Below are 20,695 nucleotides of genomic sequence, written 5' to 3' on the forward strand. Positions count from 1 at the left end.
CAAGATCATCGCGTTCAACCCATCCACCAATCCAACCCACCTAAACAACTAACCCATGGCACCAAGCACCCCATCAAGTCTCCTCCTGAACACCTCCAATGACGGCGACTCCACCACCTCCCTGGGCAGCCCATTCCAATGGGCAATCACTCTTTCTGTATAGAACTTCTTCCTAACATCCAACCTGAACCTCCCCTGGCACAGCTTGATATTATGTTCTCTTGTTCTGGTGCTGGCTGCCTGGGAGAAGAGACCAACATCTGCCTGTCTACAACCTCCCTTCAGGTAGTTGTAGAGAGTGATAAGGTCACCCCTGAGTCTCCTCTTCTCCAGGCTAAGCAACCCCAACTCCCTCAGTCTTTTCCTCATAGGGCTTGTGTTCCAAACCCCTCACCAACTTCATTGCCCTTCTCTGGATGAGCCTTTTCTTTTTTCTCCCCCTTTCCCACCCTAGAACTTGGCTGGCTCTCCAAAGTGTATGTGAATCGACCTGCAGTTGTGAAGCATGCAGAAGAAATTAAAACATGGAGAACTCTGAAAGGTAATTGGCAAGTAAGTGCTCTTTTTATGCATTCCGCTGCTGTATTTTTAAAGCAGTCACTCTCCTTCTCCAGGCTGCAATATTGAATTTTTTTCAAGATTCATGTAAACTTAAAAGATGTGCTTGTCCATGTCTTATTTTAATAATTTGTATTTGATGATGATGGGATGGAATAAGGTGACGCGTTTATCCAAACAAGTTAAAAACCTTATAACTCATGAGTGGCAAAGCCGCAAATGAATTTAAGTCATCTTTATTCATGAGTGGATTAAATTGTATATTACTATCCCCCCACATTTATTCTGTTTCCCAGACAGACTTCTCTGCATGCTGCCTTCTTATTTTTTAATTTAAAGCTGTAAGATATGATCATGGTCCCTGTCAGGTTTGACCTACCTGGATGATTTTTCTTTACTTAAGCATCCCCAACATGTGTGATTCTTTTACTTAACTAGTTCCTAGCTAAAACTGAAAAAAATCCCAACTGGCCATGACACTAGGGGGGGAAAAAAAAGGGGTAAAAAAAAAGAAAGAGCCCACTAATGTTAAAAAGACTAAAATTCTTGACTCCTGACATAAGGTAAATGATCAGTTATTGTCCATCTTCATACAAAATAGGTTGACATAAGCCGTCACTAAAGCCAGTGATGCAAATTCAGGTGACCCGCCTGGTGGATGTGGGGCAGGCTGTGGGTGTAGTCTACCCCGACCTCAGCAAGGCCTTTGACACCGTCCCCCACAGCGAACTCCTGGCCAAGCTGTCAGCCCATGGCTTGGATGGGAGCACACTGCATTGGGTTAGGAACTGCCTGGAGGGCCGAGCCCAGAGAGTGGTGGTGAATGGTGCCACATCCAGCTGGTGGCCAGTCACTAGTGGTGTGCCCCAGGGATCAGTGCTGGGCCCTGTGCTCTTTAACATCTTTATTGATGATCTGGATGAGGGCATTGAGTCCATCATCAGTAAATTTGCTGATGACACCAAGCTGGGGGCAGGAGTTGGTCACCAAGTTGGGGGCTGGAGGGTAGAGAGGCTCTGCAGAGGGACCTCGACAGGCTGGACAGATGGGCAGAGTCCAACAACATGAGATTGAACACATCCAAGTGCCAGGTTCTGCACATTGGCCACAACAACCCCATGCAGTGCTACAGGCTGGGGTCAGAGTGGCTGAGAGCAGCCAGGCAGAGAGGGGCCTGGGGGTGCTGGTGGATGGTAGGCTGAACATGAGCCTGAAGTGTGCCCAGGCAGCCAAGAGGGCCAATGGCATCCTGGCCTGCATCAAGAACAGTGTGACCAGCAGGAGCAGGGAGGTCATTCTGCCCCTGTACACTGCACTGGTTAGGCCACACCTTGAGTCCTGTGTCCAGTTCTGGGCCCCTCAGTTTAGGAAGGTGGTTGACTTGCTGGAAGGTGTCGAGAGAAGGGCAACAAAATTGGTGAGGAGTTTGGAACACAAGCCCTATGAGGAGAGACTGAGGGAGCTGGGGTTGCTTAGCCTGGAGAGGAGGAGACTCAGGGGTGACCTTGTTGCTCTCTACAACTACCTGAAGGGAGGTTGTAGACAGGCGGAGGTTGGTCTCTTCTCCCAGGCAACCATCACCAGAACAAGAGGACACAGTCTCAGGCTGCACCAGGGGAGGTTCAGGTTGGATGTTAGGAAGAAGTTCTATACAGAGAGAGTGATTGCCCATTAGAATGGGCTGCCCAGGGAGGTGGTGGAGTCACCATCATTGGAGGTGTTCAGGAGGAGACTTGATGGGGTGCTTGGTGCCATGGGTTAGTTGGTTAGGTGTATTGGATTGGTTGATGGGTTGGATATGATGATCTTGAAGGTCTCTTCCCACCTGCTCTAGTGTATTCTATTTTATTCTGTTCTGTTCTGTTCTATATGAACTTCAGGGCTGACTGGTATTCATTGAACACCCATTTACAGTGTGTAGCAGTTACCCTCAAGCACTCCTGTTGCTGCTCTTCTGGACAATTTGACAGAAACTGGCCTGGTGTGCATTTTGGTTTCTCCAGTTTCTACATGCTAAACCATCAGATCAGCAACATAAGCTAGTATCTTCTGCAATGTGGAGTAGGTGAGGCATGGTAACACTGGTTTCTACCATCTCAGCAGTAGGATTGAAAGCACTGTGAGGGGAATTGCAAGCAGAGCTGGCTGCAGATGCTTGGGCAGTCAAGGGCAAGGTCTGAGAAACACCACGCAGCAGACTTAAAGGCTCCCAGTGAGCTCTTAGCCATGGAGTTGTAATTGGTGTCTAAAGTTCAAATGGGTTCTTCATGCACTAAATAGCTGCTCTGCCAGAAAATTTGTGTGGTTCCTTCCCTCTGCATGCTGAACAAGTCTTTTACTTGCAAAAGTAACTGAAAACCTGGAAGTGGGAGGAAGGAGGCAGTGAAGGATCAGTCTAATAGTGCAACACAATAGAACAAAGCAAGAATAATTCAATTATACATAGTCCTTAAAAAAGCTGTTCAAAATAGTTGGCACCCTGAGCTTTAGCATGTTGGGCCACTATTCTGGGGTGGCTGAAGCTATGTCTACAAAGAGATCTTGCAGATGACAGCTTGGGAATAACTTGATGTAGCTGAAAGATCTTGCTGGAAGGTGGAGGAAAGAAACTTCCTGCCTGTTGCATGAACCTGAAAGTTTGTGCTTTGAATGTTATGATTGAATTAAAAAAAAAAGGACATAAGCTGAAGAAAGTTAGACCAGATCAGCATTTCTCAAGAGTTTCTTAGGCATTTAAAGTCCCTTGATACCAAATTTTGCAGTCCAGTGGCTCTGACTTTGGAAATAGGCTCTAGGTGAGGAGAAAGTTCTTCACTGAGAGAGTTGTTCGTCATTGGAATGTGCTGCCCAGGGAGGTGGTGGAGTCACTGTCCCTGAAGGTGTTCAAGAGGGGATTGGACGTGGCACTTGGTGCCGTGGTTTAGTCATGAGATCTGTGGTGACAGGTTGGACTCGATGATCTTTGAGGTCTCTTCCAACCTTAGTGATACTGTGAAATAGTGTCAGTGAGAAAATCCAGAGGTTTTCCATAACCTTGGCTGTCTTCAGGTAGTGCAGGTGCAGTAGTGTAAAAATGAAATCTTTTGATTTGACCTAAGTCACTATGTAAAGAACAAAGGCATAGAGAGCCATGAACTTTGACTACAGAGAATCATTTGGAAGAAGGGGATTTAGTATCACTCCCTCCACATGTCTGTAGGACAAATAATTATTTCTATTACTTCTCCACTCTCTGTTCAGTGGAACAGGTTGCTGAGGGAGGTGGTGGAAGCCCCATCCCTGGAGGATTTTAAGGCCAGGCTGGATGTGGCTCTGAGCAACCTGATGTAGTGTGAGGTGTCCCTGCCCATGGCAGTGGGGTTGGAACTGGCTGATCCTTGAGGTCCCTTCCACCCCTAACAATTCTATGATTCTCCTGTGTGGAGTACACAGGCACTGAGCTGCTCAAGTAAGGTTTTACATTTGAAGAATGCCAGAGGCATCTCTCCTGTGTTTGAACACTATCCTTGCAGGATAGTCACCTGCTGTTTATTTCACAGAGGTGATTTTGAACCTTTACATGTTTAAATGAGAGCAGCAGCACAGATTCAAGATTTGAAGCCCATTTCCCACAACACATATTTGAAAATCCCTTTAAAAAAAAGTTCATAGCAGTTCTTGGAGCTCTCTGACTACCTCTGTCATGATGATTCATGTCATAAGAGAGGAGACAAGAATTCTCTTGAATGAAGGATAAAAAAAAATCCAAGTGAAAGCAGCTTAGAAACATTTAAAGTGGGAAACCCTTTTGAGGTGTTTCAGGGTGAAAGTAGAAATTAGTTAGAGACAAGCAGTCAGGCTTAGACCTGTTCAGTCACCCCAAAGCAGCTTTCAGTGTAATGTTTACTGCAGGTTCAGGAAAGGACTTAAGATCTGCAGTGTAAAAGGAACTTAAGATCTGCAGGGTAATACCCTCTTGCAGAAACAAGCTTTGCTGTCTTCACTGACAGTTTCAGATCTTCATCAGTGCTACAGACAGTGAGATTGAATGCACACTCCACAAGTTTGCAGATGATACCAAGCTGAGTGCTGTGGTTGGTAAGACAAGAATGGGGTGCTATACAGAGGGACCTAGACAGGCTAGAGAAGTGGGCTAAGGAGAATGTCCAGAGGTTCAGTAAGGCAAAGTGCAAGGCACTGAGGTTGGGGCAATCCTTAATATCAGTAGAGGCTGGGGGATGATGAGACAAAGAGAAGCCCTGCAGGAAAGGACTTGGGGGTACTGGTGGATGAGAAGCTGGACATGCCAATGAAGCCACTTGCAGCCCAGAAGACAAATTGCATCCTGGGCTGCATCAAAAAGAAGTATGGCCAGCAGGTAATTCTGCCAGTTTGCTCTGATGAGGCCTCACTTGGAATACTGTGTCCAGCTAGGCAGCCCTTAACACAAGAAGGATATGGACCTGCTGGAGCAGGTCCAGAGGAGGGCCACAAAGATATCAGAGGGCTGGAGCATCTCTCTGACGAGGACAGACTGAGATAATTGGGTGGCTCAGCCTGGAGAAGAGATGGCTCCGCCTGGAGAAGAGATGGCTCCAGGAAGACCTTATAGCTGCATTTCAGTATCTGAAGGGGTCCTAGAGGAAGGCTGGGGAAGGGCTTGTAGCAATAGGATGAGGGGCTGTGGTTTTAATCTAGAGCAGGGTAGATTTAGGTTGGACATTAGGAGGAAGCTCTTTACAATGAGAGTGGTGAAATATTGGAACAGGTTGCCCGGAGGTGTGGTTGAGGCCCCATCCCTGGCAACATTCAAGCTGAAAGCTGATGGAGCCCTGAGCAATCTGATCTAGTTGGAGGTGTCCCTGTTCCTGCTGGCTGCTGTGTTTCTAATACAAGCCAGGATGCCAATGGCTCTCTTAGCCACATGGGCAAACTGCTGACTCATATCATCTATGTTACAACCCATATGTTTCCTCGTGTTTAGAGTGAGAGCCAGGCTTCTGGTTCTTGCATCTTCTAAGTCAGTTTGGCTTTGCAATGGTAAACTGAATTACTACATTCTTGGTTTCACTCCCTTGGTAGGCTGCTTGGCTGCTGAAAGCTGTCACCTGCATCGACCTTACCACACTTTCAGGCGATGATACTGCTTCAAATGTTCACAGACTGTGTTTTAAAGCAAAGCATCCCATCAGAGAGGATCTGCTGAAAGCCTTGGACATGCACGATAAAGGTATGACAGCTTTCGGGGTGTGTATTTTGCAGAGAAAATGTTTATAGACTAGAATAAAATTAACCAGGTTGGAAAAGACTTTTGAGATCATCAAGTCCAACCTATCACCCTACACCATCTATGTTTCCTCCTGAGTTTTTCAGTTTTCAGAAAGGTGAAAAAATGGCCTTTTCTTCCTGTGATGGAAGCAGTTATAGTGGGGCAGCACTGCAGAGAGAACAAACTAGGTCCTACATTGTCTTATTGAAAGAACTGTCCTAACTGCAAAATATCTGCTCCTTTGAGTTACTGTGAGAATACATGGAGAAAAAAAAATCCATTTTCAGGCAGCCAAAATGAAGGATGGACTGAGGGCAGCACTGTAAGGTATGATAATTAATGAGAAAATTTGGTGTGGAAGCCACAAGTGTGTAACCTCAGTGTATGCTTTTAATAACAGTCCACTGAGATGTGACTGACACGAGCTGAGTGTTCTGTTCATCTGCTGGTGCCTTTGAGAGATCACAGAAGGGAGAAGTGCTCATGTGGCTCCTTTGGATTTCATTCTTAACTTCTGTTTCTGTAGGTAACTGTTGTGCCTGCCACCTTGTCTGTCAGTAAAGATGCATTCCACAGCCCTAAGCATGTTTTTATTTCTTTCAGAAAACATGCTACCTGCTTGTTTTGGTATTTAAGATAGCAGACATCTTTGCAGCCCAGTCTGCTTTAAGGAATTAGTCCTGTAGTGAGTATGGGGCTGTGTGTGTGTGATGTATTAACATGATTAACACACACACAGACTGAAGGAGTTGGGGCTGTTCAGTCTGCAGACGAGAAGGCTCCGAGGTGACCTAATTGTGGCCTTCCAGTATCTGAAGGGGGCCTACAGGAAGGCTGGGGAGGGACTGCTCAGGATCTCAGGTAGTGATAGGACTAGGGGGAATGGAATGAAGCTGGAGGTGGGGAGATTCAGGCTGGATGTGAGGAGGAGGTTCTTCACCATGAGAGTGGTGAAGCCCTGGAATGGGTTGTCCAGGGAGGTGGTTGAGGCCCCGTCCCTGGGGGTGTTTAAGGCCAGGCTGGATGAGGCTCTGTCCAGCCTGATCTAGTGTGGGGTGTCCCTGCCCATGGCAGCGGGGTTGGAACTGGATGATCCTTGTGGTCCCTTCCAACCTTGACTGATACTATGATACTATGATACTATGATACTAGGGTTCCCAGCTAAGGCAACAGAGTTGATGGGGCAGAAGAGAGCCCTGAAAAACAGGTGGTAAAACCTTCACTGACATTACTGAAGCAGACTCCATCTTGAGACTGTTGATATAACTACGTTGATCGATTAGAGGGTAGAAGGGCTCTGCAGAGGGACCTTGACAGGCTGGAGAGATGGGCAGAGTCCAACATGATAACATTCAACAAGTCCAAGTGCCAGGTGCTGCACTTTGGCCACAACAACGCCGTGCAGTGCTACAGGCTGGGGTCAGAGTGGCTGGAGTGCGGCCAGGCAGAGAGGGACCTGGGGGTGCTGGTTGACAGCAGGCTGAACATGAGCCAGCAGTGTGCCCAGGTGGCCAAGAGGGCCAATGGCATCCTGGCCTGCATCAGGAACAGTGTGGCCAGCAGGAGCAGGGAAGTCATTGTGCCCCTGTACACTGCACTGGTTAGGCCACACCTTGAGTCCTGTGTCCAATTCTGGGCCCCTCAATTTAAGAAGGACATTGAGACTCTTGAACGTGTCCGGAGAAGGGCAACGAGGCTGGGGAGGGGTCTGGAGCACAGCCCTGTGAGGAGAGACTGAGGGAGCTGGGGTTACTTAGCCTGGAGAAGAGGAGGCTCAGGGCAGACCTTCTTGCTGTCTACAACTACCTGAAGAGAGGTTGTAGCCAGGTCATGGCTGGTCTCATCTCCCAGGCAACCAGCACCAGAACAAGAGGACAATCTCAAGCTGTGGCAAGGGAGTTTTAGGCTGGAAGTGAGGAGAAAGTTCTTCACAGAGAGAGTGACTGCCCATTGGAATGCGCTGCCCAGGGAGGTGGTGAAGTCACCATTCCTGGAGGTGTTCAAGAGGGGATTGGACGTGGCACTTGGTGCCATGGTTTAGTAGTCATGAGGTGTTGGGTGACAGGTTGGACTTGGTGATCTTTGAGGTCTCTTCCAACTTTATTGATTCTATGATTCTATGAACTATAAACAAAACTTCTTTGTTCCCAAGCAGCATTTCTGGGTTCTTCCAGTTGCAGTCACTGACATCTCAGTGAGTCCTATTTGACTTTTGTCCTGTCATGTTGGCCTTATGATGACCTAACAGAAATAATCCCAGTGACATTTGGGGCATGCTTTTACTGGTGAAATACTTCAGTTTTCGGTGGACATTGGTGCAGTGATTGAAGTCATACCAGGTAGAACCAAAGGGGAATCAGGCCTCTGGTTTTAAGCTGGACACATAAAATATCAAAGATTAATCTTTCTTTTTCATATTTTTAGAACTTGGATTTATGGACTCTTCAGATAGTTGAAGTATTAAATATGAGGTCAATTATCTGAGACTTGGAGAGAATAGCAGCGTTTTAACTTGGAGTGCAGTAGGATTGCATTAACATAAAGACTGCTCAGTTGCTGCTGGGCTCAGCCTGCCTCAAGAAGTAAGGACAGATCTTGGCAGTGTGGTTTCTCTCACAGTACTCTGATGACTAAGCATGTCATAACTGTACCTGTTGGCATTAAACAGTAAATCTGTTGCTAGAAATCTTTGTGTTTTAACTCCTGCTGATGTAAACTTGCTCCCAAGGTCAGATGAAGGAACACAAGGGAGGTAGCAGTATAGAAAATTCCCTGAAATGTTTGAGGAAATACAACTGAAATATCATAGTTTAGGTGTTTAAGGTCCTTGTGAGAATGCAGGAGGGGGGAATAAAATCAGTGTACACATGCTTGCAGTATGGATTGCACTCTAGAAGGTGGGAATCTAGAATATTCTATTCTATTCTATTCTATTCTATTCTATTCTATTCTATTCTATTCTATTCTATTCTATTCTATTCTATTCTATTCTATTCTATTCTATTCTATTCTATTCTATTCTATTCTATTCTATTCTATTCTATTCTATTCTATTCTATTCTATTCTTGGAGACAAAAAGATCCTCAGTATCTTTAGAATAAACTTTATTAGAATAAACCAAACCAGGTTGGAAGAGATCTTCAAGATCATCACGTCCAACCCATCAACCAATCCAACCCACCCAAACAGCTAACCCATGGCACCAAGCACCCCATCAAGTCTCCTCCTGAACACCTCCAATGACGGCGACTCCACCACCTCCCTGGGCAGCCCATTCCAATGGGCAATCACTCTTTCTGTATAGAACTTCTTCCTAACATCCAGCCTGAACCTCCCCTGGTGCAGCCTGAGACTGTGTCCTCTTGTTCTGGTACTGGTTGCCTGGGAGAAGAGACCATCATCCGCCTGTCTACAACCTCCCTTCAGGTAGTTGTAGAGAGTGATAAGGTCACCCCTGAGTCTCCTCTTCTCCAGGCTGAGCAACCCCAGCTCCCTCAGCCTCTCCTCACAGGGCTTGTGTTCAAGCCCCTCACCAACTTTGTTGTTCTTCTCTGGACTCGTTCCAGCAAGTCAACCTCTTTTCTAAACTGAGGGGCCCAGAACTGGACACAGTACTCAAGGTGTGGCCTAACCAGTGCAGTGTACAGGGGCAGAATGACCTCCCTGCTCCTGCTGGCCACACTCTTCCTGATGCAGGCCAGGATGCCATTGGCCCTCTTGGCTGCCTGGGCACACTGCTGGCTCATGTTCAGCCTGCTGTCAACCAGTACCCCCAGGTCCCTCTCTGCCTGGCTGCTCTCCAGCCACTCTGACCCCAGCCTGTAGCTCTGCATGGGGTTGTTGTGGCCAATGTGCAGAACCTGGCACTTGGATGTGTTCAATCTCATGCCCTTGGACTCTGCCCATCTGTCCAGCCTGTCGAGGTCCCTCTATTCTATTCTGTTCTGTTCTGTCCTGTCCTGTCCTGTCCTGTCCTATCCTATCCTATCCTATCCTATCCTATCCTATGAAAAAAGTTAACTGTGGCTTTTGCAGGCATCACTGTGGCAGCTGTTTGTGTATATCCTGCCAGAGTCACCGACGCTGTGAATGCCTTAAAGGCTGCTGGTTGTAACATACCAGTAGCTTCAGGTGAGTCAATTAAATACTTGGTTGCTATAAAATATTGAGAAAAAACCAGCAGTTTGGACTTGATTTTTTTTTTCCCATCAGAGAGAATAAAGAGAGGAGGCAGCAGGTGGGAGGAAGGAGATGGAGGGAGGGGTTTGCTTCTGGTATAATCTTTTGTTTTCTTTCAACTTCAAGCTTGTCAGGAATGCAAAGTCTGTTTTGCTGGAGGCTTTTCAAAGAGGTCCTTAAGATTTATCAGTGTTTTCATCACCCAAATAGAAATTTAGAATGTGTACTGGACTATGTATCAGTAGACACTAAGTAAATGATGATGGTAATACTAATAATGCAGTATGATATTTAGGAGTTCTAATACAATTCTTTTCTCCCTATCAGTTGTTTGGTTTTTAAGTATAATCCTGCAGGCTGAATTCAGTGAAGCTGTGTGCAGAGGCAAGGGTTATTGCCTGCTGAGCAGCCTGCCAGGTTCAGGACTTGTACTTACAAATCTAATAGTGCCAGCTCTTCTCCAGTCACCACGCATGAGAGACAAGTCTTGAATCTACAATAAGCAAGAAGCAGAATCAACTAATTATGCGGGTTGGAAGGGAGCTCTAAATGTCATCTGGTCCAACCTCCTGCTTAAAGCAGGGACTAACTTTGAAGTTACATCAGGTGTTTAATGCTGAGATCCATGTTTTCTGGCTTTTTTTTGTTGTTGTTGTTATGTAGGGGAAAAAATGTACTAAATGTATTTATATATCAGAGAGAAAGAGGATCTCTGACAGGGCCATTATTTTTAAGGTTTGCAAAGTTACCCTTGGGTTTTGTGCTTGAACATCATACAGGTGACCTTAAGTAGACTTCATTGAAAGCAGTTTTTGCTGTACTGTGATTTAGCTGTTAAACGTATTATTGCTAGGATTTAACATGAAATAAAGAATGAGGAGAGTTAAAAATGTATGTATTGTTTCATGTATGAGTTCACTCCTTGCTTGCTCAATTCTACTGGAAGCAATAAATACTGTAGGCTGCTTTGGAAAAGTTTAAGGCATGTGAAAGAGACCTTTTCACCAGATGCATTTAATATGTTGCTGGATATTGGGTCTTGAGGGAAGAACTAGTTCTTGTGAATGGAGAGGGTAGGATGAAGTGCATTTAGATGCTTTGTATCAGGGTAGGGATAAAAAAAGAGCAATTTTCAGACTCTTTGATGTAATAGAGGTTTATGCAATTTGATGATCAGTGTATAAAATATTTTCTTCCCTCTACCTCCATCCCCCCTCTTGCTAGTGGCTGCTGGGTTTCCATCTGGACAAACTCCTCTAGAAACCAAACTGGCTGAAATAAAGCTAGCTGTGGAATATGGTGCCAGAGAGATTGACATTGTCATTAGCAGGAGTCTGGTGCTGGCTGGCCAGTGGGAAGGTAAGGACCCATCCTTTGGCAAGGAGCCTAAGCCTCTGTATGTGCATGTGCAAACTGTCTTTATGTCTTCCCCAGGTCTTCACATCAGTCCTTGAAGAATTTGGTCCCTCCCCTAAGAGGGGATAGTCTGGGCCACCAAGTAAGAGCAACACAGCTAATTTATGATGAACAATTGCATTTTTTAGGAAGAGAATACTGTTGCAAGGTCCTGTCAGGCTGGGCATGCAGAATGACTTTGTGTTTTGAAAATTCAGGTCTGTTCTTTCTCTGCCTTTAGAGGATGTTGTGGTACAGGATTAAAACAAAAAAAAGAAGCAAGCAAAACCAGGCAAGTGAAATGGAAGTGAATGCCTAATTATTTGAACAGTTTTGTTAGAACTCCCAAGGGGCTGCTAATGTAGATGATACCTTGTTAAATATACATGCTTCAGTTCTTGACAAAAATATGTATTTTACTTGTTTTCTTTTCCCTGGAAGTTGTGGGTACAAATTGACTGTTCATATTATTATTGATGTTCTCCTGCCTGTAGACTACTGCTAATTAGTAAGAACAATAATGCTGAAGATGGTTTTTGCTCTAATTGCCTCCTTAATGTACTGTGAATAGTGTGCCTTAAGTGCTGACAATGCTCCTATAACTAATCACCATGTGAAGGTAAACACATCGTTGTCTGGGAATGAATTTTCCACCTAGTCTCATAATGCAGGGCTGTAGTAGCCTGTTTGCTTGGAAGACTTCTTAAAGGACCCCTGGCACTTGAGTTTGGTTAAGGAAGTACAATCATCATGGTAACAGAATCACAGAATTATTGAGGCTAGAAAAGATCTATGAGATCAAGTCCAGCCTATGACTTAACACCACCACATCGACCAGCCCTTGTCACTGAGTGCCACATCCAATCTTTCTTTAAGCACCTCCAGGGACAGCGACTCCACCACCTCCCTGGGCAGTCCATTCCAGTGTCTGATTCCCCTTTCCGTGAAGAAGTGCTTTCCAACATCCAACCTAAACCTGCCCTGGCACAGCTTCAGGCCATGCCCTCTCATCTTGTCACAAGGTGCCTGGGAGAAGAACCTGAACCCCACCTTACTATAGCTTCCCTTCAGGAGTTGCCTCCTCTTCTCCAGGCTAGACACCCCCAGCTCCCTCAGCCTCTCCTCATCAGACTTTCCCTCCAGTTCCTTCCCCAGTCTTTTTGCTCTCTTGTGGACCTGCTCCAGCACCTCAAGATCTTGCTTGAAGTGAGGGCCCAGAGCTGCACACAGTGCTTGAGGCGAGGCCTCACCAGTGCTGAGCACAGGGGCAGAATTCCATCCCTAGTGCTGCTGGCCACACTGTTTTTGATACAAGCCAAGATGCCATTGTCTTTCTATGCCACCTGGGCACACTGCTGCTAACAAATCATATTGTCTGATTTTGGCCTTCCTTCAGTTAGCATTTAGAATCAAACCAAAACCCCCACACAATTCTGCATCTGTGTCTTCAGGACACAGCCTGCTTTGCACTTGTGCTAACACCTTGACCTTTTCTGTAGTATTTGCCATCTGCATCCTTTTGCTCTTAAATATATGCACCTGTCATAGGCTGAGTTTTAATTTGCTGCTGTTATTCAAAGCCATCCTACCTCGTGCCAGCTTTAAAATGAGAATGCTGGCTGGAGCAAAGTATGACGGGGCTAGAAGTTTGGATTCTAACGTGGGAGGCTTCCTGTTCTGGTTCCTGCTTTTGGGTTCCAGGTTTTCTTGGGTGTTGGCTCCCTTCTGCTGAGATGGCAGTGGGACAGAGAGGGATGTGGCTCCATGGCTTGGGCTTTTAGCTTGCTTGCTTCTGCTTGCTGCTTGCTACTGCTGTCTGCCTTGGGTTTTCTGCATTAGGCTAAGGTAACTGTGCATGTTATCTCATTCATTCAGTAAACTCTTATCTCCCTCCCCTTGTCTCAACCAGGAAGTTTGGTTTTGTGGGTTGTTTTTCCCCTCACTTCTGTGTTGGTGGAACAGACAGCTCAACCCATTCTTTTGGTTGAAACCATCACAGCAGCTTTACAAATCATAGAATCAACCAGGTTGGTAGAGACCTCCAAGATCATCCAGTCCAACCTATCACCCGGTCCTATCCAATCAACTAGACCGTGGCACTAAGTGCCTCATCCAGTCTCCAAGGACAGAGACTCCACCACCTCCCTGGGCAGCCCATTCCAATGGCAAATCATTCTCTCTGTGAAGAGCTTCTTCCTAATATCCAGCCTGAACCTCCCCTGGCACAGCTTGAGACTGTGTCCCCTTGTTCTGTTATAGGCTGCCTGGGAGAACAGACCAACCCCTCCAGCACCCCTCCAGCTCCCCATCACCTCCCTGGGCAACTTGTTCTGCTGCTCTTACTGACCATGGTATATTCATAGAATAATAGAATCAATAAGGTTGGAAAAGACCTCAAAGATCATCAAGTCCAACCTATCACCCAACACCTCATGACTACTAAACCATGGCTTCAATTGCTATGTCCAGTCCCTTTTTGAACACCTCCAGGGACGATGACTCCAGCACCTCCCTGGGCATCACATTCCAATGGCCAACAACTCTCTCTGTGAAGAACTTTCTCCTCACCTCCAGCCTAAACTTCCCCTGGTGCAGCTTGAGACTGTGTCCTCTTGTTCTGTTATAGGTTGCCTGGGAGAAGAGACCAACCCCCACCTGGCTACAACCTCCTTTCAGGTAGTTGTGGAGAGCAAGAAGGTCTCCCCCGAGCCTCCTCTTCTCCAGGCTAAGCAACCCCAGCTCCCTCAGCTTCTCCTCACAGGGCTGTGCTCCAGACCCCTCCCCAGCCTCATTGCCCTTCTCTGGACACATTCAAGTATCTCAATGTCCTTCCTAAACTGAGGGGCCCAGAACTGGACACAGTACTCGAGGTGTGGCCTAACCAGTGCTGAGCACAGGGCAGAATGACCTCCCTGCTCCTGCTGGCCACACTGTTCCTGATGCAGGCCAGGATGCCATTCTCGCTGGATGTGCAGTTTTCTCGATGTGCAAGCTGAGATTACAATTTCTGTCACATATTGTTAGCAGCAGCTCAGGAGTCCTGAAGGCAAGCTGTGTTTTCAGTTTCACGTGGATCACTGGAGCCTGGAGTTGCACATATGTGGCTGAGAGCAGAGCTGAAGGAGCTGTGTTGCGCCGATAGCCTTGTGCTTGTCATGTTGTTAACAAACCTGCCATTAACATGCGAGACAGAAGGGATTCCAGCTCATTTTCCAGTTCCTCATCATGATTACCTCGATCTTTTGGTCTAACAGAAATCAAAACATCTTCCCTCCTCGTCTCACTTCCTACCCTTAACATCAGTCAATGTGACTGACTAAAGAAAGCCAGCAAATAAGAGCTGAGTTGTTGTGTGGTTTTTGTCTCTCTCTCTTTTCTTTTCTTTTAACAGAAAAAGTGGTTTTATTGCCACACTTTTGGACAAGAGCTGTTTGTTCAAAATTTAAGCTGGTTGTTTCCTTGCCCCCCCCCCCAATCTCTTTACTTCCTGTGTTAAAAATACTGATTTATCCCCTTTATTTTGTGACTTTTAAAGACAAAATATATTAAACTAAAGAGAAAACAAAAAACACAGGCAAAAAAAAAAATCTCCAAACAAAAAACTCAACCACATGAAAAACAGTCAAAAAACATCCCCCCAAAAACAACCCCCTCAAAAAAACCCACAAACAAAGCAAGCCAGCCTGTATGGAATATATTTGGAGCCATATGCTCAATGATATAATCTGTAGTAGCTCCACTGCCTTAGCTGTTAAAAGGGCTGTGACATAAGAGCCCTTCTCCTTTGCACCCACTTATTAAAGATCTCTTACTTCTTCCATGACCTCACTGCAGTCCACTGGCTGTCAGGATTGTTTGCTTGAGAAATGTGTAAGGGGAGGAACATTTCCTTTGGTGTATATAATAGCTGCTAAAAATCAATATAAGGGTACTGAATGGTTCCAGTTTTAGGAAAGCCACAAAGCAGACACCTTTCAACACTTCCCCCAGGGATCAGTGCTGGGCCCCATCCTCTTTAACATCTTCATTGATGATTTGGATGAGGGGGTCGAGTCAGTCATCAGCAAGTTGATGACACCAAGTTAGGAGCAGATGTTAGTCAGTTAGAGGGTAGAAAGGCTCTGCAGAGGGACCTCGACCGACTGGACAGATGGGCAGAGTCCAACGGGATGGCATTCAACAAGTCCAAGTGCCGAGTGCTGCACTTTGGCCACGGCAATCCCATGCAGAGCTACAGGCTGGAGTTGGAGTGACTGGAGAGTTCCCAAACAGAGAGGGACCTGGGGGTGCTGATCGACAGCCACCTGAATATGAACCAGCAGTGTGCCCAGGTGGCCAAGAGGCCAATGGCATCCTGGCCTGCATTAGGAATAGTGTGGCCAGCAGGAGCAGGGAAGTCATTGTGCCCCTGTACTCTGCATTGGTTAGGCTGCAATTTGAATCCTGTGTCCAGTTCTGGGCCCCTCAGTTTAAGAAGGACATCGAAACACTTGAAGGTGTCCAGAGAAGGGCAACAAGGCTGGGGAGAGGCCTTGAGCACAGCCCTGTGAGGAGAGGCTGAGGGAGCTGGGGTTGTTCAGCCTGGAGAAGAAAAGGCTCAGGGGTGACCTCATTGCCCTCTACAACTACCTGAAGGGTGGTTGTAGCCGGGAAGGGGTTGGTCTCTTCTCCCAGGCAACCAGCACCAGAACAAGGGGACACAGTCTCAAACTGTGCCAGGGGAGGCTTAGACTCGAGGTGAGGAGAAAGTTCTTCATAGAGCGAGTCATTCGTCATTGGAATGTGCTGCCCAGGGAGGTGGTGGACTCCCCATCCCTGGAGGTGTTCAAGAGGGGATTGGACGTGGCACTTGGTGCCATGGTCTAGTCATGGGGTCTGTGTTTATAGGTTGGACTCGATGATCCTCGAGGTCTCTTCCACCCTTAGTTATATTGTGATACTGTGATACTTTTCCAGCAGTGAAATTAAAACCACAGCTGTGAAAATCATGTTTGGGGGTGGGTTTTGTTGTTTGCTTTTTTCCTAGAAGATCTAAATTTTTCTGACTTCTATAAATGCACCTACTAAAAACAAATCTAAAGGTCATGGAAGCAGTAAGAGGTCTTAAATAAGTGGGTGCAAAGTAGAAGAGCTCTTATGTCACAGCCCTTTTAACAGCTAAGACAGTGGAGCTACTACAGATTATATCATTGAGCAGACTGAAGGAGTTGGGGCTGTTCAGTCTGCAGAAGAGAAGGCTCCCAGGTGACCTAATTGTGGCCTTCCAGTATCTGAAGGGGGCCTACAAGAAGTCTGGGGAAGGACTTGTCAGGATGTCAGGTAGTGATAGGACTAGGGGGAATGGAATGAAGCTGGAGGTGGGGAGATTCAGGCTAGATGTGAGGAGGAGGTTCTTCCCCATGAGAGTGGTGAAGCCCTGGAATGGGTTGTCCAGGGAGGTGATTGAGGCCCCATCCCTGGAGGTGTTTAAGCCCAGGCTGGATGAGGCTCTGGGCAGCCTGATCTAGTGTGGGGTGTCCCTGCCCATGGCAGGGGGGTTGGAACTAGCTGATCCTTGTGGTCCCTTCCAACCCTGAATGATACTATTATACTATGATATGGCTCCAAATATATTCCATATAGGCTGGCTTGCTTTGCTTGTGGGGTTTTTTGGGGTTGTTTTTTGTCTGTTGTGTTTTGTCTGTGTTTTTTATTTGGTTGTGTTTTTTGTTTGGAGATTTTTTTGCCTGTGTTGTTTTTGTCTGGTTTTGGTTTGTGTGTTTCTTTTTTTCTTGTTTGATTGTTTTGGTGGTTGTGGTGTGGGTTTGGTTTGGTTTGGTTTGGTTTGTTTAGTTTGTTTGTTTGTCTGTTTGTTTTCCCCCCTTCTGCCTTAAGACTTAGACTTTTTTTTTTAGGATGAATAGTGTTAGTGCTGTGTTCAAGATGCTGCACAGTACTGGGTATTTTCTTTGAGAGCTCTTGATTTGCTGTTCCTTGGTTTTTGCAGTCAGAAGGAGAGTCATTTGCAAGCTCTTCCTGCTGGCTTTAGCTCACAGTTAAAAATATGCCTGCAAGGTTTTCTGTGATAGAGGTGTTTCCAAAAGTCTTTGTGCTACTGCTGGTGACCAGAGAAGCACTTACCTGCTGTATCAGTCACAGGTGTTACCAGAACTGCAGTGTCCTGCTCCTGCTGCTGATCAGCTTGACAGAACTGAGCATGGACTTTGTGGAGGCACAGGCTGTCCCAGGAGAAGCCTGGGACCCCTTAAAACATTGGGTGCATTTTCAAGTATGATTAACTCCACCAATGCTTTAGGCATTTGTCAGGGAGTTTCAGGAGACTCAAGTTATTTGTGCCTTGATTTAGAATCATAGAATCATAGCAGAGACCTCCAAGATCATCCAGTCCAACTTATCATCCAGCCCTATCCAATCAACTAGACCATGGCACTAAGTGTCTCTTCCAGTCTTTCCTTTAAGATCTCCAGTGATGGTGACTCCACCACCTCCCTGGGAAGCCTATTTCAATGGCAAATCACTCTCTCTGTGAATAAATTCTTCCTTATATCCAGCCTGAACCTCCCCTGGTACAGCTTGAGACTATGTCCTCTTGTTCTGGTGCTGGTTGCCTGGGAGAAGAGACCAACCCCCTCCTGGCTACAACCTCCCTTCAGGTAGTTGTAGGCAGCAAGAAGGTCTCCCCTGAGCCTTCTCTTCTCCAGGCTAAACAACCCCAGCTCCCTCAGCCTCTCCTCATAGGGCTTGTGTTCCAGGCCCCTCACCAGTTTTGTCACCCTTCTCTGCACATGTTCCAGTAGCTCAACATCTCTCTTGAATTGAGGGGCTCAGAACTGGACACAGTACTCAAGGTGTGGCCTGACCAGTGCTGAATACAGGGGAAGAATAACCTCCCTTGTCCTGCTGGCCACACTATTCCTGATGCAGGCCAGGATGCCATTGGCCTTCTTGGCTAACTGGGCACACTGCTGGCTCATGTTGAGGTTTAAAACAACTGAGTACTGAAACTTTTATTTTTGAAAGGAGTGGGAGTTTTTGCACCTGCTCTGTGTCAAAGCAGTTGCTGCTTGCAGTGGGACTGCTGTGCTCTGGTTAATTTTGGCTGTCCCAGAGGTAGTTGCATTTCTATTTGTGCTGCTACTGTCAGGTTGAGAATGTCTTGTGAATGCCAGCTATTGTCTGCAATAATTGGTGTCTGAATAAAGAGCAGTATTAAATACCTACACACCTGCCCCATTAAAGTGTGCCCACTTTCCCACCACCTCAGCTAACCTGATAGACACAGATGATTGAAGATCTTCAATTCCTGTCCGTGGGTTGGTGCATGCTGTCAGATAGTGGGACTGTTCAAATGATCTTGGCACTAATTGCACATAAAAGTATCTTCCAACAATAGGGAGGGTGGTGTAGCTGCAGTACTAACTCCAATGAACAACAGCTGTGAGGAAATACATATTTTTTGCATGGAATCTAACTTAAATGTGCATTTTGTTGATTTTGTTTTGATGGTTTTGGTGGCATATCTTAAGAGGCAGAGAAAACTCTTCTTGTTACCAAAACTAGAAGGACATGAAAGCTGCTCTCTCTGGCTTTCCAAAAGCTTCAGGAAAGAGTCATTCCACAAAGAGGGGCTGCATTTGGATCTAACATGAGCAGTGCTATCAAATGCACAAGAAAATAGCACTGGGTTTTTTGTACTTCCTTTTTGAGTCTCCAATTTGATGTAGGTTTCAGGAGTATCACCAACTGATCAATAAAACATGTTAGACTGCATGCTAGTACTGATTAATTCACACCTTTGGTACACAGTAAGAAACAAGGTTGAAGCCTGGTGTCTATAAAGGGACTTGCTAAGTGCATTAACCAGTTGTCTGCTAATGTGTGTGGCACATCTCAGAGGACCACCCCAGTGATCCCATCCCTGGCCTCATAGTGTGCTGATGGCATCAATAGGATGTGGCAGCGCTGCAGACAGAGGGAAAGGTCCAGTTGTACAGCAGCTGGCAAAGCCTACTAGGTGTTTTCAGGAGGACTGAAGGGAAAAGAAAGCTAGAATTGCTGAAAACATTTATTCTTCAAAGCCATATCCGGGACTGTTTTAGCAAGAGAGGTTTGGTTTAAAGCTGTATTTGAGACTTCAGTAAAAGGCCTTGCAGACTGAAGATTGAGTGTGGCTGGTGAAAAGGACTGTCTTGCAAAGTATCCTGTTTGCTTGTTTTGTGTCTTTTAATTTTTTTTATTGTTACTCAAATGGCAGAAATGCTATCTGCAGTCTTGTAAGAGCTGCTTTTCTCTCCACACCAGAGGGGCCTTAAATACCCCCAAGTGGCCAGCTTGTAACAGCTGTGTTTCGATCATTTCGACCTCTTGTAGTCTCCCTTTGTTTAAAATGTTGTGGGAGCATTGCTGAGTTCTGCCAAAACTGAGGGAAGGCTTTCCCTGTGCTCTTTGTGTTGTGTTACCTAACCAGGCTCACCAGTTCCAGCCTTTTTACTGTTGGTTATGTCCAAGTTTATTCCAGGCCTTACTGAATCTGTGAAAATACAAAACTGCTAGAAAGGTGAGCATACCCCTGGCCATGGCACTTTGTAAATCTGAAAGCAGGAGTTTGTGAGAGGATGGTCTGCTCTGGACCATGTCCATGAGTACCCCCGTGCTGGCCTGCCCTCCCTGCCCCTGCTTGTTCCTGGCTGCAGCTGGTTGTGTGGCTGGCAGCGCACTGAGAAGCTGTGAGCGGGTGGGATGTGTGCTGGTTAGTTTCAGGGTCACGCTGAGTACTTGGAGATGAGAGCTAAGGAGAGCTGCAAGTCAGAAGACAGACTGATAACAAGAGGCCCCCCAAAGGCAGTGGAGCTCTCTGTGGGGAGGGATTTGCTTTTTGGTTTTCAAGTAATGTGAAGATACAGAGATAATGGTCTGCCTTATCTGAGATCTGGAAGTCAGTCCTGCTGTTTGTGTCAGTGCCAGTAGCAGTGCTTATGTGTATAACACTGGCTCATGACACACCTCCTTCCTGAACTCCAGCCTGCCTCCTCAGTGAGCCTGGGCATCAGAGGCAAGGTTTTGGCTCTGCCCTTGCAGCTGTAGCTCCACAGCATGCTATGCAGATGTTGTCCTGCTGGCCCTCTTGCCATGGTGCTTTCTTCATCTTTGCCAATGCCCTCTGAGGTCATGGCACAGGATGCTCCAAGTCCTTGGTAACCTTATGGGCAATGCAACTACTTGAGGTAGTTTGTAAACAAAGATCCATTTGGATTTACTGGTCCTTGAGGTGTGGTCCTGGACCTCAGATTTCCTCACCAGGGATTTTAGCAGAC

The 20,695-nt window shown here is 46.4% G+C and overlaps 1 protein-coding gene across 3 annotated transcripts in view; it reads left to right on the forward strand.

Moving 5' to 3' along the window:
- Nucleotides 1–20,695, forward strand: part of DERA (deoxyribose-phosphate aldolase) — a 79,388-nt gene that overhangs the window by 11,002 nt on the left and 47,691 nt on the right. For all 3 annotated transcript variants that reach the window (XM_068141882.1, XM_068141883.1, XM_068141884.1), the window contains exons 2-5: nucleotides 455–552; nucleotides 5,620–5,767; nucleotides 9,843–9,938; nucleotides 11,211–11,345. In XM_068141882.1, the coding sequence (XP_067997983.1) occupies nucleotides 455–552; nucleotides 5,620–5,767; nucleotides 9,843–9,938; nucleotides 11,211–11,345 (477 nt within the window). The remainder of the gene's footprint in view (nucleotides 1–454; nucleotides 553–5,619; nucleotides 5,768–9,842; nucleotides 9,939–11,210; nucleotides 11,346–20,695) is intronic.

The sequence above is a fragment of the Melanerpes formicivorus genome, unplaced genomic scaffold (genome assembly GCF_026170545.1).
Source record: "Melanerpes formicivorus ecotype bairdi unplaced genomic scaffold, bMelFor1.0.p_v2 SCAF_8, whole genome shotgun sequence".
NCBI lineage: Eukaryota > Metazoa > Chordata > Aves > Piciformes > Picidae > Melanerpes > Melanerpes formicivorus.